Here is a 17,563-nt window from a genome sequence, read left to right as displayed (position 1 = left end):
GTAGTCTGAATTCAAAATATTGCACATATTTTTCATGCCCCCCCTCCTCAGACTCAGTACTCACATGTGTTGCCAAACACAGGAGCACAATTGACAATGCAAAGCATCAAGCCTTACATTGTAAGTTTATCATAATTATTATATCGTTTGTAATGCCTAGGCTTTTTTGGGAAGAGTGGGAGTCTCATGAATTTATCTAACAAATTTCAAATAATCTCTGGCTCCTGTTTTGGCCCGAACAAAGAGGTGTGAGGACCCTATTGTTCTTCAATGAGTTGTTATTATTATTGTTGTATGTAGCTAAATGTTGTGCTATATGAAGAGTGACCACCAGGGGGAAACAGTATTGTATAATAGGGTGAGTTCTTGTATTGAATAGTAGTAGAAGAAGTGAATGAATCAGCCAACAGCGTGTGAGTGTTGCTCAATGTTTTACGATAAAATTGTTTATATACATACATTAGTAAGCAACATATTATTATTATGTCTTTGTTTCTGATCTCTAGTAAACATTAAAGTTACACGAAATTCTTATGAAAACGTTGATCAAAGAGGGATACTAGGGGAGAGTGATGACGGTTGCAACACTTGTTGCATTTCCTTAATTTTCTCAGAGACTGTTTGCATTAGAAAGCAAATATTTTTATAAAATAAACCCACATCTGTCAGCTACTCAACCACACTGTTATAACACGTTTACATATGATAATATATGTACAGTTTATATTTGAATTGACAACCCCACAATAGGGGACAGTTGCAACATTTATAAAAATTTAGTCAACATAATCTTTGCACTTTATTTTGTTTGTGCACAGCATACTGGACTATTTGAAAGGATTCTTTATTAATGCATAAGATTACTGTTTTGTTACGTTCATGATGAGTTTTTACATCAGTCACTGTTGCACTAGCCATGATAAAACTTGCTATACTAGCTTAACAGAATTGCTTAGACACATGATAGCTATATCAATTAGAAGCTAAGAAAGTACAGATTAAAATTATATTACTTTAGAATTCCTGGCACATGTGGCTGATTTCTTCCAGGAGTGGGAAGGGTCTGATTGAAAATGTGCAGTATAAAAACCATCACTTCAGCTCATTCCTGATTGGTGGAATTGGCTCATTCCTCATTCCATGTTGCAACTGCCCCTCGTTGCAACCGTCTCCACTCTCCCCTAATAGTGATTTATAAAGACAGATTCATTCATTAACATTTAAATTTGGACAACTTGATAATATGATACTAATATTTTATTTTTAACAGCAAGCATATAAGGACAAACGTTTGCTAAAATGGGAGCAGCACCAAGCAGTACAGCTCAAAGTAAGCGATTTCTCCCAACGAGACTAGACGTTTATAGAAAACAATCATTATTTGTTTGTTTTATGGTTCAAATTTACTTTGAAAAAATTTGTTTTTAATTTGATGGCAAATTAGCAGTGGTAAAACCCCCAAAATATATGATTTAAAAGTATGAGAAACATTTCACTCATTTTGACTGATATCCTTTTTATTTAACAGAGGTGGACTGGAGGTAAGTTTCTCATCCATAAACTTAGAGAGGCTGTGCTGTTAGGCATGATTTGATGTTTTTGGCCATTTTTACAACTAATTTCAGCGATGATAACAAACAAAACCTGTTGAAAGAACTGAACGATTTCCAGCCTGGGATCTCAGACGTCAACCCTCTCAGAATTCTTCTGTATGGACCAGTAGGAGCTGGAAAATCAAGCTTCATAAACTCTGTGGATAGTGCTCTTCAGGGTCGCATAAAAAACAGAGCCCTGGCAGATTCAGTGAGTGGGAAAAGTTTCACTCTGGAGGTAAAAGCAATATTTTTTTATTAAATACAGTAGATATAATACATGTTGTAATCAAGATTACTGTACAAATGGTTATATTTTACAAATATATTTTATTTTAAAAACCAGAAAAGCTAAACTTAATCCTTAACCTGAAAATATATATATAAAAAAATTAGGTGCATGTTCTCTTATTTGTGTGTTTTGCTTCCAGACCAAAGAATATGAACTAAAAATGGAAGAGACTACACTTTTACCTTTCACATTGATCGACACCAAGGGTATTGAAGAAGAACCTGGAAATGGGATGAAGATTGATGACATCATCAGAACGGGTCACATCAAAGTTGGTTATAATTTAATTTCAAAGATAAGTTTAATGCACATTTGTTATTAAACAGAGATCTTTGTTTGAGATTTTTAAGTAAAATAGTAGCGATGTCAAAATGGTAGGGATACTGTAAAGACTGCATTTTAGTAAAATCTCAGAATGTAAAGTGTTTTCACGCTTTTGATTTATTTTGATATCTAATGATGCAGAACCAGAACATTAATTGAAATATGTTGAAATTCTGGCAAAGCTGCAGAGTTCATTCCATTGGTTGTTGGAGAACAAATACCCTTACCAGGACAGAATATAATGGATTTCTGCTTGTTGACAGTTTATCATCAGATAAGCAAATGTTCTTGTTACTGTACTGATATACTTCTGTCTGTTCAGAATAAACCAAACATTCCTAAAAATGAAAAGAACAGAACTCCTCTGCAAGACCAGATTCACTGTCTGGTGGCTGTTCTTCCAGCAAACACTATTTCCCTCATGGTAGATGATGTCATCAGACAAATGAGAGAAGTTCGTCTGATAGCACGAGACCTGGGTAAGTTGTGCCTCTTTACTCTTATTACTTATAAGAACATTAATTCAATGGTTGTAAATTACAGCCCTTAAACATGAAAAAAGTCAGATTTTCACGCCAAGTGGTGGAGCTATGCTTGTGACTTACAATAACTATATAAATATGATCAGACCCCATAACCAAACATATGTCTCATATCACTTAATGTATGCAGTACTGTAGATATGAGACACTTCCTGTTTCCTTCCTATTTTACCATAAATATATTGCCTCGCCATGGCAACATTGCTTGAGATATCAAAAATCTGTTCACAATGTATCATCTTCAATGTCTTGACATCCTATTGACGAAGTTTAGTGGCAATCGCATGAAGCCCCTCGGAGGAGAAGTTCAGAGCCTGCAAATGTTAGAAAATGTCCAAATCCAAAATGGCCGCATTCCTGTGGGTGTACCAAGTTTTAGGACTGTAGGTTAAACTAACCACTTTAGACGAAAGGTGGCGCTAGAGAGACACCCTGCCACGCCTGTGTCTGAGCTTTTGCCCACCTCTAACGGTTGACAACTGTAATGTTTATGCCAAATTTCATCTTATTCTAAGCATGCTAAGCATTCATGTCTGAATATAAAATTCAGGTGTGACGCCTTTTAATGGCAACAAAAGTGAGATATCAATTCACAATCCATTCTTAAATTAGCATTTTGAATGTCTTGGCATCATGTTGACCAAGTTTGGTGTCAATCCCATAAATCCTCTAGGACAGGGCTAGTCAACTGGTGGGCCAAATGCGGCCCTCCAATCATCTTTATCCTGCCGCTGGTCATCTTTGTCTGATTTAAAATCAGCGTGGTTACTTTAGAGCTGCCTTTCCACTGTATATTACAAAAGACACCTAAGAAGAGTTGGTAAGGGGCTGCGTGGGGTGCCAACCATCTACGAGTACGTAATTTTCGGATCCAATTTGAGCATTGGATGCACTAAAAATGAAACTTGTGGACTACACCACATGTGACATGCCAATCGGAAGTTATGTATTTCGGTGTGTTCCAATCAAAACACTGTGTGCAAGGGGAAAATTATTAATCCTTTTTTTAAACCCTTATCAGTAACACTTGAATCCTTTAAAAACTATTGACTAATAATAGGTGAATTATTAAGCATAAATATATTCGTAGATTAAAGGCTCTTGTGCAGGAATGAGCTTCTTTCCCATGTTGACACAGATTTACATTTAAACTGAAATTTCATTACGACTGCCACTAGGGGGCGAACTACGACAGTCGCATCCGAATGTAGTGTACAATGGAAAGGCAGTTTAGCCTATTTATCTTTAAAATATTTAAAAAGAAAACATGAAGTGCAATTTTAATCATTAGGAGAAGCCTGGCTATATGTTGTTATAAACAAAAGAGGTTTAAGAGCTCTGCATTACAGTTAGTGCTATAACAAAAATACATGTGTTGATTTTTTACACCCACACTTTTTTTGTGCAATGTTCATAGTTGAACTAATATAATTTGGAAACTCTTGCAATGTTAAAATGTTACTGTTTTTAAAATATTAAAAAAGAAACCCCCTGCTTAGTCATAATAACTTCTTTACATTTTTGTATTGTAACATTTAACCCATGTCAGCCCCTGTAATAAAGCCACACTTATGCTATGGTTTAGCATTACTGACCTTAAATACTTATGTTTTAGTTATGTTTATTATTCACAGACATTCCTCAAGTCATAATCATGACTAAGGTGGATGAAGCATGTCCGCAGGTGAAATACAACATTAGAAGTGTCAATGACAGCAAAAAAATTGAAGAACAGGTATGTGGGACTACTGTACATACACTGAAAAAAGATTTCAGTGGATTTACTTTTTAAGAAGCTAGTGTAATTTTTTTCACTCATGAAATGCTGTTAAATTTAAATGCTTAATGCTTAATATTTTCCAATGGTGGCTCGTGACTGCTCACCCGAGGGGTGTAAATTCAAACTAGATAGTAAAGTTTGAAGACAAACTTTATGTTGGCTTGAGAAAGCGTAGCCTGAACGTTTAAAACGGTTTGACATAAGTTTAGTTTAGTAGGCTATCTGGCTGTTAGTATGTTTAAGTATGAAGGTAGCATGATATACCATGAAGCTAGCATGATGTTAGCATGATTAGCATGAAGCTAGCATGATGCTAGCATGATTAGCATGAAGCTAGCTTGTTGTTAGCATGATTAGCATGAAGCTAGCATGATGCTAGCATGATTAGCATGAAGTTAGCATGATTAGCATGAAGCTAGCATGATGCTAGCATGATTAGCATGAAGCTAGCATGATGTTAGCATGATTAGCATGAAGCTAGCATGATGCTAGCATGATTAGCATGAAGCTAGCATGATTAGCATGAAGTTAGCATGAAGCTAGCATGATGGTAGCATGATTAGCATGAAGCTAGCATGATGCTAGCATGATTAGCATGAAGCTAGCATGATTAGCATGAAGCTAGCATGATGCTAGCATGATTAGCATGATGCTAGCATGATTAGCATGAAGCTAGCATGAAGTTAGCATGATAAACATGAAGCTAGCATGAAGCTAGCATGAAGCTAACATTTATTGCGTTGCTAGGGTACTAAGTTTGGTTGCTAGGGAGAAAATTGGAATCCCATAATGATCACCCTTCAAGCCACAAGTAAAACGGTCCAACCCCCGTGTCTCTACAATGTTCTGATGCGGAGATATAAGGCTTTGTTTATTCTGTTGCTAGGGTACTAAGTTTGGTTGCTAGGGAGAAAATTGGCATCCCATAATGATCACACTTCAAGACACAAGTAAAACGGTCCAGCCCCCGTGTCTCTATGATGTTCTGAAGCGGAGATATAAGGCTTTGTTTATTCCGTTGCTAGGGTACTAAGTTTGGTTGCTAGGGATAAAATTGCCATCCCATAATGATTACACTTCAAGCCACGAGTAAAACGGTCCAACCCCTGTGTCTCTACGATGTTCAGATCCAGAGATATAAGGCTTTGTTTATTATGTTGCTAGGGTCTTCATATTTTGTTGCTAGGGGCGTGGCTTAATACTTCAATAAGAATCCTAAGAGACTGATTGGATGCCTGAGTAAAATGAGCCCACCCCTATGTCTCTATGACACTCTGGTGCAAAGATATCCATCTGGGCTTTTTATAATGGTAGTCTATGGGAGATGTTGCTAGGGTACCCAAAATTGTTGCTAGGGGCGTGGCTTAATAGCTCTGGGGTGATCCTAAGAGACTGATTGGATGCTTGAGTAAAATGAGCCCACCCCCATGTCTCTAAGACACTCTAAAGTGAAGATATTCCATCTGGGACGCTTTTTTCCCCTTTTATTGGCATGTTTCCTGCCCCATTATAAGTCAATGGGAAATTTTGGGGGCCTCTTACACCCCAGGGGTACAGCTTACACCCCATTGTGAGGTATGTTCTTACACAGCCTGTCAGCCTCCTTTAATGTGGTAAGCCACAAGTTTCTACAAGTTTCTCACTCGCAGCTATGACCCGTCAAAGTTTGTCTCAATGTTAAGTCAATGGAAATTTTGGGGTGTTTCAGCGCCCCGTTTAGGAATTCGGAAGGTCCCATCAGTTAGAAAAGATATAGCAACTCGAGTCAGATCAGACCGAAGGTATGTCCAAAGTTTGATGGCTGTAGCTTGAAAGCTCTAGGACGAGTTAGAGTTAGAAATTTTAGTCTCAGAAGAAAAAGAATAATAAGTTTAAGTGCAACAACAGTATGTTGGCTTTCTCAAGCCAACATAAATATGTGTTTGGACTGTCAAAATGTGTTTGTTGCATCATGCAAACCATGTGCATCACGTGTTTTGTCAAAATAAGTGCCTGCTGCACACACCTCAAAACCGTTTTGAGGGCATGAGATTATACGAGTATCTGTCAAACGTGAGCGTCTCTTTTATAATAAACCCTTTAGACGCGTCTGCAGCAGGCATTTAGTTTAACAAGACACGTGAGTCACATTGGATCACTTGACGAGCAGCACACATATTTTGAAATTACGAACCACACACATGACGGGCTACATACATTGTGACAAACTTCGCATCGAGCACCCTCGAAAAAAGAAGTCACCGGCCGCCACTGATATTTTCACATTATAAATAAATAAATAAAAATTTGTTTATATAATTGAACACAGGTGGAGCAGTGTTTTTCCAGACTGGGAGTTCCTATGAGCTACATCTACCCTATGAAGAATTACCATAAGGAACAAATCAACAATACAGAGATGGATATTCTGATTTTACAAGCAATGCTAAATATTGTTAACTTCGCCAATGACTATGTGAAGGACCAGATGGACAAGAAATAACTGCTCTTTAAATCTGATCCAAAAAGACTGCGGTCCAAATGTTTTCTGATTTGAAGAAAAATTGAAAAATGTATATAAATTAGCCTTATTTGTAGTGGGTTTATCAGGATCTTTATTGTTAAATAAAATTTTAATATTTATAGACGTATAGACTATTTATGTTTGATAAAGCTGTTGAGAAAGATTTCAATTATTTTGCTACTTCATTTGTTGAGCAATATCATTTATGAAGACAACATCTTTGAACAAACCAGTATTCACAAATGTAGGATATGAAAGTCCTATATTTATATTGTTAATTTTGTTATATAATGTATAGGGACGTGTGTTTCTTGCTTACCAGATGCAGAGCAGAAAGAGCACATGACCTGAAAAACAACTTGATAGTGAATAGAAAATAAAATAATAAAAAGTTAAAGCTTTTTTCTTGAGAATATCCAGGTGTTTCAGTTGAATTTTGTAAATTGTAAGAAAAATTATTGTGTAATATATATATAAAATATATTGGGTCAATTTCCCGAGATTAATCCAGGACTATGCCTTAGTTATATCAGGACATTTAAGCAGTTTTTACAAACAAACCATACAAAAAACAATACTGGTGTGCATCCTGAGAAACAACAATGGCACTAATATATATATATTTGTTTATAATTTTTTTACCGTGTACGTAATAAAAATGTGTGCAATGAATGAATGTAGTAAATTTACCAGAAGAAAAACCATGAGAAAAAATGGAAAGGAGACCAAAGGAAACTCTGAACTTACAAAATAAAATCTGCTCCTGACCAGGTTAGGTTCACAGAGAAAAGCCCTATTCGGACGGGATTAGTTTTACAGGGGTAGATGGCGTAATGTAATTTTACCACAGGACGTCGGTTATATTAATGGTCAATTCGGACGGGATTAGAATTCTCAGTAAAACATTCAGAAGTGGGAGGGGTAACTCTTTGCGGAGCGCGGTTTTTTTTAAAGTTTGTGTCGTGTTTTATTCAGAAACTGACCTGCCACTGACTTGTTTCCCGTCTAGAACGCAAGTAAATGCTTCTTTAAGCGCTTCTATATTTAAAAGAAACCCGCAAATTGAAAGGAAATGACGCGATTTACGTGGATATTTACAGCTGGTCTATTCGCACTGGATTAGTATTACCTGAGGTAATTTCTCCGGACCTTTTTACAGAAGGTAAAAGACGCCGTAATCTTTACTGACATTGTCCGTAATGATTACTGACATAGAGCATTCGGACTGGACTAAAATCACTGAGAAGCTCTGATAAAAACTTGCTTTACCCCACCTCCCTATGTAAAACTAATCCCGTCCGAATAGTACTAAAGTTACCCTGAAAACAGTATATTGTTAGTTAACTCTCCTTCTGAAACAGGCTTGATTTACCATGGTGTCTTGGGTTTCACTTAACCTCCTTTCTGATACGGGCCCCTGGTATAGACTAGTATTCTGATTGATTTAGTCAATGTCATCCAAATTTCAATCCTAACATAAAGTTGACATTCCTGTAATCTATTAAATTATATAGGGTCTGTTTTCCCGGACAGGGACTAGTCCTAGACTAAAATAAATGTAAGAGGTGTCCAAACTGAAAACAACTTGCACTGGCATATCATAAAATACATCAGTGCCCTTTTGCCACAAAATGCACACCAGTAATGTTTTTAGTAATGCATGTTTAAAGTAGTTATATATTTACTAAATAAAATAAGGCCTAGTCCTGGCTTAAAATAATCACTGCACTGTAAAAAAAACTTTGCTGCCTGAAAATTTTTTGTTAAATCAACTCAGATTTACAAGTCATGTCAACAGAAATTAGTTGTCACAACTTATAAAATATAGTTGAGAAAAGTCAACTTAAATTTATAAGTAATAACAACTCACCTGTAGTTATAACAACTCATCTCTAGTCAAGATACAGTAAATAATAGTAAGTTGAAATGACTTGTAAATCCGAGTTGATTCAACAAAAAATTTTAAGGCAGCAAAGTATTTTTTACAGTGTGTCTGGGAAACCACCCCATAATGTTTTTTTTATTTTAATTTTGATAGAAAACCTTTAGTCACTGAGGATGTATTCATAACAATTTATTTATATTAATTTCACATATTCTCAATGCTCTTTACATGGAAGAGGTCTTCGATGATAATTTCACCAGGTTCGGACGAACACATTAGCCAGCCGAAGGTTTTACACAAAATAACAACTGGATTAATACACAGTTTTTATACCGTAAAAGATTTTATAATCCAACATCAATACCATTAACTGTGCAGGGTCATAAATCAAGGACAACATAGTCATGATTGTCGGTAATGTTCAGTTCTGTCGTATCCCAGATGGCTGGTTTTGAAGTTTCACTCATAAAGCTAAATTAATAACATGGTGCATGAATAAAAATATTGCTCTGTAGTCTTATACATCTTGCAATGATATAATCTTCTTAAATTATATAATTATACCGGCTTTATTTCTGCAATGACAAAACGGGGATAACTGCACTGTCCAACAGGTCAACGCACACTCAGCCCCATACAAAACACTCAATGTCAGATGGTAATACCATGGTATTTTGATGATTACCATTTTCAAATACTTCTCAATGTACCGGGTCATGTATGGTACTTTAAAGAATACCATGGTATTACCACTATGGTAATGTCCAAAGAAATGTGGTATTACCATGGTAACGACACACTCTGAAACACACGCATACAAAAACACAAACACTGTTATTAAAACACATTGTTTGGGAATGAGCTGGTGTGTGTGTGTGTGTGTCTATCATTCCATACTTTACTACTCTATTAATGATAACTATAACTTATATATTATATATACACTACTCTTTCCAGCATCTTATTTTGTCTATATCTATGTACTACACCTTTTGCAGGGTGAGATTTGTCGGTGCAAGAACTACACGACACAGTCAAACATTCACACAAACTGACAACAACAATTACAACAATAACATACATATAGATTACAATATACCTTTTAAAGTCCAAAGCATTTCTTCATTATACACTTGAAGGGAACTAAGAAATCTTGACGATGGACAAAACAATCTGAAAAGTTCGAATATTTCCAGGGCCATAAATTCAGGGCTGTGCTTATTTACGTATTTATTCAGTCCATATTGAGTTTAAATCGGTAGCTTGGCCTGCTGAAGACCGTAAGGTGAAATTCAAAGTTCCCCTTAGCTCCAAAGTGAACCATAGCAGAGATAAATCTGGGCTTCCAGATGAAAGATCAACCTCACCTCAAATATGGTACATACACACATTCACACATTATAATATGACATTTAGAAAGCTCATCATATAGACTCTTTTAAAATTGTGCTTTTCTCAGGGAGCAGCATAACAGCAGGACGTTTCTGTGGGTCGGGGTTTACACCGGCAGAACCGATTCATGGGTTGGACGAAAGGCTGGTGGAGATGAATAAGGGCTACTGACATCCCAACATTTAAATCTCTGAATTCACAACTTCTGCATCCAGATGCGCTCGCTTTACTGACCAATCCCAGATTTCTCTGTTGATTCCACTGCCAATGTTCTGACCTCACTTCGGTTCACTGCGGTGCCGTGATCATCCGGTCAATGGTTAGTGCTGGTTTTCGACGGCAAATTGTTTCGGAAAACATTTTTTAATCTAACATGGCCTCCAACTGGTCAGCCAGGTCATCAAACATGCTGCCGATGTCATCCAGGATATTCACTGTGCTTTTTTTGTCCACGATGGAGCTAAAGCGGAAGACAGAATACAAAGAGAAAATAGAACAGACGGAATAATAATCTGTTTATAGCAATAACGATAACTATAAAGATAACTATATTAAGTGCTTGAACCAACAAACGATAAAGTTATGTTTATTTTGCAGCTCACTTGCTGCAGTTTTACATTTTAAATGCATGAGCCCTGAAATTGGAATGAATTTGTATTTGGCTGTCAGTGTTGTAGCGTTCATTAGTTGGAAATATCTCTTTTAAAGTAATCCCAACAGACTCATTCTTTCGAAGATTTATTAAAAGAGTAGTCCATTTTCTTAAAAAAAATCCAGATAATTTACTCACCACAATGTCATCCAAAATGTTGATGTCTTTCTTTGTTGAGTCGTGAAGAAATTATGTTTTTTGAGGAAAACATTGCAGGATTTTTCTCATTTTAATGGACCCCAACACAGTTTTTTTAGAGTTTCAAAGGACTCTAAACGATCCCAAACGAGGCATAAGGGTCTTATCTAGCGAAACGATTGTCATTTTTGACAATAAAAATAACAAATATACACTTTTAAACCACAACTTTTCGTCTAGGTCCGGTCCAGCGCGACCTAACGTAAATGCGTAGTGACGTAGAGAGGTCACATGTTACATATATGAAACGCACATTTGCAGACCATTTTAAACAATAAACTGACACAAAGACATTAATTAGTATCATTCAATATACAACAACATCGGAACGGTCCTCTTTTTCTACACTTGTAAACACTGGAGCGTAGTTTTGCATACATCATCCGTGACCTCTTGACGTGATGACGTTTTGCATGAGGTCGCGCTGGCGCATCACAGGACCAGATATAGGTTTAAAAGTGCTTTTTTTTTCGTGTCAAAAATGACAATCATTTAGCTAGATAAGACCCTTATGCCTCGTTCGAAATCGTTTAGAGTCCTTTGAAACTCAGTTGAAAAAAACTGTTAAGTGTTGAGTTAAGTATTAAGTGTTGGGGTCCATTAAAGTCCATTAAAATTAGAAAAATCCTGAAATGTTTTCCTCAAAAAACATAATTTACTCTTGACTGAACAAAGAAAGACATCAACATTTTGGATGACATGGTGGTGAGTAAATTATCTGGATTTTTTTTTTAAGAAAATTAACTAATCCTTTAAATAAACATTACTATTATGACAAAGGTTCTTTAAACCCTTTTTCACACAGCACGTTGATCCCAGAAAATTCAGCGTGCCATTGTGCAATTTTTTCAGAAAATCATTGCCAGTCTGGGACACACTGTCTGTGTATTTTCCATAATCTGTGTGTGAAAAAGGGCTTTAAGGTTAAAAAAGGTTGCCAGACAGCGGCAGCATTTTAATTATTAAAGTTTAATGCCTTGCAGATTTTTTTTCTTTAAATATATAAACATACAATGAATCAAATAAAAACAAAACAAAAAGTTTCATCCTATCTTCTTTTGTTTTCTTTTTTATCAGCTCTCAAATATGGGTAGGTTTCTTTTTCTTTTGAGCAAAAAGCCGAGATAATGGCATTTTTGTAAAGGACTTTTGTTAGAGATCAGATTTAGAGCATTGATCAAAAAATACACAGAGTTTTTACAGTTTTTGGATCAGTGTATGCTCCAGAGTTTTATAAGTTGAGTAAGAGCGCCACCTAGTGGATAATAGTGGAAATTTGGATTGCCGTAAAATCTCCTCATTGGCAGGGAAGCGGTTTCTCTTAATAGACGAGATAACTTGTCAATAACTCGATAACTTGTCATTTGCGGGGAAAGAAAATGAGTGTCTTATTTATAGTATACATTTATAATTTTCTTTCCAACTTACCTGTCATCCTTTTTAATCTTTTCCTCCACCACCTCCAGAGCAGCAGCCAGGGAAGCGCTGGTCTCCTCCAGTCTGAGATGTACCATGTCTCCTGAGGCACAGATACCCGGTTCAGCAATCTTCAATAACCCTTGGCTTTCCTCTGCATCTGCATCTTGTGGTTCACTCTCCACCTGTGTCTGTCTGGCCACGCCCACCTTCCGCCTCCTCATAACCACCGGCCCCACCCCTTCTACCATCTCCATGAAGTGGCTTTCTTCTGAGGAACATAAATTCACAGTTTGGTCATCTTCATGTTTTTCAACTTCTTTAATGCGCTTCTGCGCAATCTCCAACCCGGGCAGGTCTACTTCCAAAGGGCTGGGGATGTCCACTGACAGACCAGCCATAGATGATCTTGGGGGCTTCACCGGAGCTGAGCCTGACCCAGGTGTCGAGGGTGTTTGTGGGGTTTGGGGGGTCTGGGGCGTCTGTGGGCTTTGAGCCGGAGAAGAGGTCGCTCGTGGGAAAAGTGTGTCTGTTGGTTTTGGGGTTACAGGACTGGAAATCTGTGATAGATAAGTGGCTTGTTCAGCTGCGGTAGAGGCACTGGATGGGCTGAGAACATCTGCCTGAGGGGAACCGGAGGTTCCGATGTTATGGACCGACTTGATTTTCACTGGTTTGGGCAGTGTGGGAGGCGGGCTTGGCTTGGGAGATACTGGAGGTGGAACTTTCTTAATTTCAACTATAAACAGAGAAAAAATATCTTCATTTTACAATTTGAATTGACAATTTGTCTGAGAAAAATTTTTCCTACATCATACTACAAAGTGTAAAACTGAACTTGTCTGAAACTGCCGAATGTAGCATCTATTAACATATATGGTCTGAGGTGGTGGAAAAGAGTGGAGGTGGGACTCATTCACATATTAAATTCTAAGGTCCGAGCTCTACGATTGAGCAGAGGCGGGGACTCATTTGCATATTCATAGATCGGCGTATACTAAATGAGGCAAGGGTGTAGATGAATACATTCAAGCTTTTTTTAAAGCACAAAGAAATGACTGTACCAGGTAAAACTTTTATATATGCTATTATGCAGGGGCGAAAATCTCATCTAAATGTTGGGGGGGACAATAAACATAAAATTTTTCAAGAACAATTTTTGAAGGGGACACCAATAATACAGGCAAAATTGTACTTGCAAGGAAATGGGTACAGATAGAAAACGTTTCTCTTTCTCTATGAACGGACGCAAATTTAATTTTAATACATATGAATGCAGAGGTGAAAAGAGTAATACAATTTTCTACTTAAGTAATAGTAAAGTTACTTTAATAATATTTTACTTAAGTAAAAGTAAAGTTACTGGTCTAAAAATCTACTCAAGTAAAAAGTCATTTTAATTTTAAGAGTTACTTTTTTACAGCGGGGAGAGGTTTCTAGTATAGTTCACAAAGGAAGGATATATACATCTCAAACTATGTTTTTAATTGTAAACATCTCTACAATTAAAGTGCAATAACAAATGTTAATAAAATAAAAAGCTTTTTATAACTAAGAAACATTTATGGAATTATTTAATGATTTTTACAGGTGAGTTATGCACTTTTGAAGCAAAAATAATATGAGGTCAGCAGCTAGTAAATACAATCATTATATGAAGGTTGTAATTGATGTATTGCTGGTAACATACATTGTTATTAAACTATATACATAAATGAACATATAATGAGATGAGTGCCATGGCTATACACTATACATCCTTTACACGTTTATTAGCTCCCAGACCTGTGTACCTGATGTCTTTCAATCTATCTCTCTCGCGCTCTCTCTCTCTCTGCAATGTCTAATGATCTGCGCATTCTCGAGGACGTTCTCAAGTTGTTTGACTTGACGCGAAGCTGCTAGACCTCGGAAGATAATGCGCATGTATTAAAAATGCATCGTGCAAATTAGCGGTTAAACACGGTCGGCAATTCTCAAACTCCGTACTCAAGAGCATGAACCCTACCTGAATGAAACAATCGCTTTGCGTCAATGGCCAGGGGTTTCTTTCGTAAGAATTGAATTGAGGGTCTGCATTAGCCTGCGCCTGTCTCGTCCCTCTCCATGGTTCTTTTTGCGCGTTCCCCCGCCCATCAATCAATCATCCGACCGTGGCGCGTCTTTATCACCTTACTTTTTTATTTATTTTTACTCAGTAACGGATATGATTTAACATGTAGCGAAGTAACCAACAATACTTTAAACATACTTAAGTAAAAGTAAAGTACAGATTTTAAAAACTACTCAAAGTAAAAGTACACAAAAAACTCAGTTACAGCAAGGTGAGTAAATGTAATTTGTTACTTTCAGCTCTGCCTCACCTCTGCATGAATGCATAAAAATGTTTTCTTGATCGTTTATCTGCTTCTGTTCTCAGAAAACGAAATATGTTCATGTTTATATGTCAAAATAGTCCAGTTTTAAAACATATGAGGATAAACTGATAAGTGATGGGAAACGTTGTATTGTATATAGCTTATTAACGCGTCGGCTCCGTACACTTCTCTACCACCGGAATGTGTGGTGGTGAGGTAAAAGGGGCGTGGGCAGTGGACCAAACCACTGTGAGGCAAGGGAGGGGGAATCCAAATATTTAAAACGTTTTTTTGTTGTTGCTCCGTTTGCATTTGTATTGTTTCACTTCTTACACAACTAGTTTAAGTATTATAAATCATTAAATTATTTTCAATACACATATTCTAATGATAATTTAGGGGGGACAACCCTCAGATAGGGGGGTCCTGTCCCCCCCGACCCCCCCGGGATTTCCGCCCATGCTATTATGATGCTCACAGATGAGTTTTAACTGATACAATTCTTGACTAGAGGGAGACAACATCACCAGCTTTAAAAACAGATCATATGCTGGTGATCAGTAATTCTTTGAGTGGTCTTTTCTACAAAAAACATGTATGATACTTCCTTCAGGTAAATCACAGGAAATAAGTAGATAAAAAATTATGTAATGTTCTTATAAAGTTATATTCAGCATTACCTGGGCTTTCTTGACCTTCAGGTCCAGGTATAGGGACCCTTCTTGTAGGAGTTGGTGGATCTGATTTTCGAATAGCCATTGCTGGTTTAGGTGAAACTGGAGGTTTCAGTATTTGTCTAGGAAGAGATCCAAAGCCATCAGATTGTAGCTCTTCCTCTCTACTACCATCGCCAACGCAAGCTTCTGATGCAGGCCTTCTTCTAGCATCTTCCATCCGACCTCCATTCATTCCATTACTCTGCGGTGAAGCCAATGCTTTGGGCCGTCTCCTTATTGTGCTGCTTTCTGTTAGGATAAAACTTTCACCATGTGAGTGATGCGGTGAGCGCGGTCTTCTTAATGTTGCCGTGGCATCCATCCGCGACCACTCCTCTTGGGGCAGCAAGGTAACGCTTTCTTCCAGATGAGTAATCATAGAACGTGGGCGTGGCTCGGGGGCCTGTTCCATTGGGAGTGTTGATCTATGATGTGTGCTGTCCTGCGTGGCTCGATTCATCTGTGATGAGACATCATCATATGTTTGCTTTTTAGTCTCGGCTAGATCTGCTAATCCGCCGATGGTGCGCCGGCGACTGTCCAGATCGGAATTTAGAACGTCACGGTTTTGCCGCAAGAGGTTATGGCTCACCTGAGCAACAGGTAAAAATGCAAAACAGTAATAATTGGCAACCAAAACCAGACACAAACTACTAAAGTCAATACACAGAAATGTAAATGCATTGGACCATAGTCAGTTCCAGTAATCGAATCGGATATGTACAGACATTAATCTAAATAATCAAAATCAGTTTCATTAAGTGGTGTAATGTAAAAATCGTGTAATCGTGTCGCTGTTGAATTACCTGTAAATAACCACTGGCACTTCCTTTACCACTGCTTCCAAGATTTGACATTTCAAGCATGGCTGCAATATCCCTGACGCTGCCACCGGATGAGGTTTTCTCGGAGGCAATGCCGCAGTCGCTACGCCGGCGCTCTCTGTACGTCACATTAAGCAGCAAATTGTTAGCCCGATTTTCGCTGGATCCGTCATTCACCGCTGCGTTGTCGGCTAGGTTACCGGTCGAGATGGAAGAGCAGGATCGTTTAGGCGGAGTCGGGGGTCGAGTCCTTCTTCGAGGCCTTGCCGTAGCGAACGACTGACTGCGATTGACGTTATTGATGTCGAGGGTATCACCACCAGGGCTTCTCGGAGAGCCACTGGGGCCGGCCCTATGTCCACCCAGCGTTGCATATTTTACGAAAGCATCTGGCAAGGGCATGTCGTGCTCTGAATCTGTACTCGAGGATTGTACGTGCCTCGGCTGGGGCGAAGCTTGACCCCCTTCGATTTCTCCTTCAGGTGGGAGGCAAAGAACTGGAACGGCACGGGCCTGCGAACGTGGAGAGTCGCAGGGTCCTCTGGTCCTGGCTTGCGTTTTCTGCAGAGGGGAAGGGGTGTGCGAGGGAGAACTTGAATTAGAAGAGGTGGTTTTGCCTTTAGTTGGTGTGTGTGGAGGTGTTGGGGTGGGACTATCGATTGAACCAGGCCTCCTTAAAGGGGGAGGGGCATTTGCTCTTTGTAAGACACGCCCTTGAGCGCTGTGTCGGGGAGAGCTACGCCCCTCTGATCTTTTGCGTACTCGAACAGCGGGGGCAGAGTTCACATCCGGTTCTGTTGTGCTTGTAGGGGTTTCTGTAGTGCTTTCCTTCGAGTCTGTGCTTTCTTCTAACTGGCTCTCCTTAATTGTCTCTGTTTCTGATTGTGGTTCGCTCAGACGTTTGACAGCTAACATCAACTTCTTCTGGTGCCCTTGTTGGAAATAAGATGTGGAAAGTTATTTATTTTGTCCATGAAGGTTTAACATAATTTGTCACACAAAATTTTTTGTTTTAGTTTATCTAAGAATACAAGCAATACTTTTAGTTTAAGACTTATCATGGTCAATACAATGTAGTCATTTTCCATCG

At 38.1% G+C, this 17,563-nt stretch overlaps 2 protein-coding genes across 3 annotated transcripts in view; one reads left to right on the top strand and one right to left on the bottom strand.

Moving 5' to 3' along the window:
- The first annotated feature begins 364 nt into the window (after positions 1-364).
- Positions 365-7,202, top strand: ifi44b (interferon induced protein 44b). Its single transcript, XM_065253911.2, has 7 exons — positions 365-413; positions 1,271-1,330; positions 1,529-1,830; positions 2,024-2,155; positions 2,531-2,687; positions 4,385-4,485; positions 6,839-7,202. The coding sequence occupies exons 3-7, from the start codon at positions 1,594-1,596 to the stop codon at positions 7,010-7,012; spliced, it is 801 nt and encodes a 266-aa protein (XP_065109983.1). The 5' UTR covers positions 365-413; positions 1,271-1,330; positions 1,529-1,593; the 3' UTR covers positions 7,013-7,202.
- A 3,432-nt stretch (positions 7,203-10,634) lies between these two features.
- The window catches only part of LOC135735770 (caskin-1), a 48,702-nt gene continuing 41,773 nt past the window's right edge, over positions 10,635-17,563 (bottom strand). For both annotated transcript variants that reach the window (XM_065254298.2, XM_065254299.2), the window contains 4 exons: positions 16,456-17,405; positions 15,614-16,241; positions 12,589-13,315; positions 10,635-10,770 (listed from right to left, as the gene is read on the bottom strand). In XM_065254298.2, the coding sequence (XP_065110370.1) occupies positions 10,674-10,770; positions 12,589-13,315; positions 15,614-16,241; positions 16,456-17,405 (2,402 nt within the window). In that variant the 3' untranslated portion in view covers positions 10,635-10,673. The remainder of the gene's footprint in view (positions 10,771-12,588; positions 13,316-15,613; positions 16,242-16,455; positions 17,406-17,563) is intronic.

Source organism: Paramisgurnus dabryanus, chromosome 4 (assembly GCF_030506205.2).
Source record: "Paramisgurnus dabryanus chromosome 4, PD_genome_1.1, whole genome shotgun sequence".
Classification (NCBI taxonomy): Eukaryota; Metazoa; Chordata; class Actinopteri; order Cypriniformes; family Cobitidae; genus Paramisgurnus; species Paramisgurnus dabryanus.
This window is presented reverse-complemented; position numbering and strand designations above follow the sequence as displayed.

Bases quoted from the DNA above. Each gene is read 5' to 3' on its own strand.
- ifi44b (XM_065253911.2), top strand. From the start codon at position 1,594: ATGTTTTTGGCCATTTTTACAACTAATTTCAGCGATGATAACAAACAA. The intron at 2,156-2,530 runs GTTGGTTATAAT...CTGTCTGTTCAG, and splicing joins TCAGAACGGGTCACATCAAA to AATAAACCAAACATTCCTAA. The intron at 4,486-6,838 runs GTATGTGGGACT...AATTGAACACAG, and splicing joins GCAAAAAAATTGAAGAACAG to GTGGAGCAGTGTTTTTCCAG.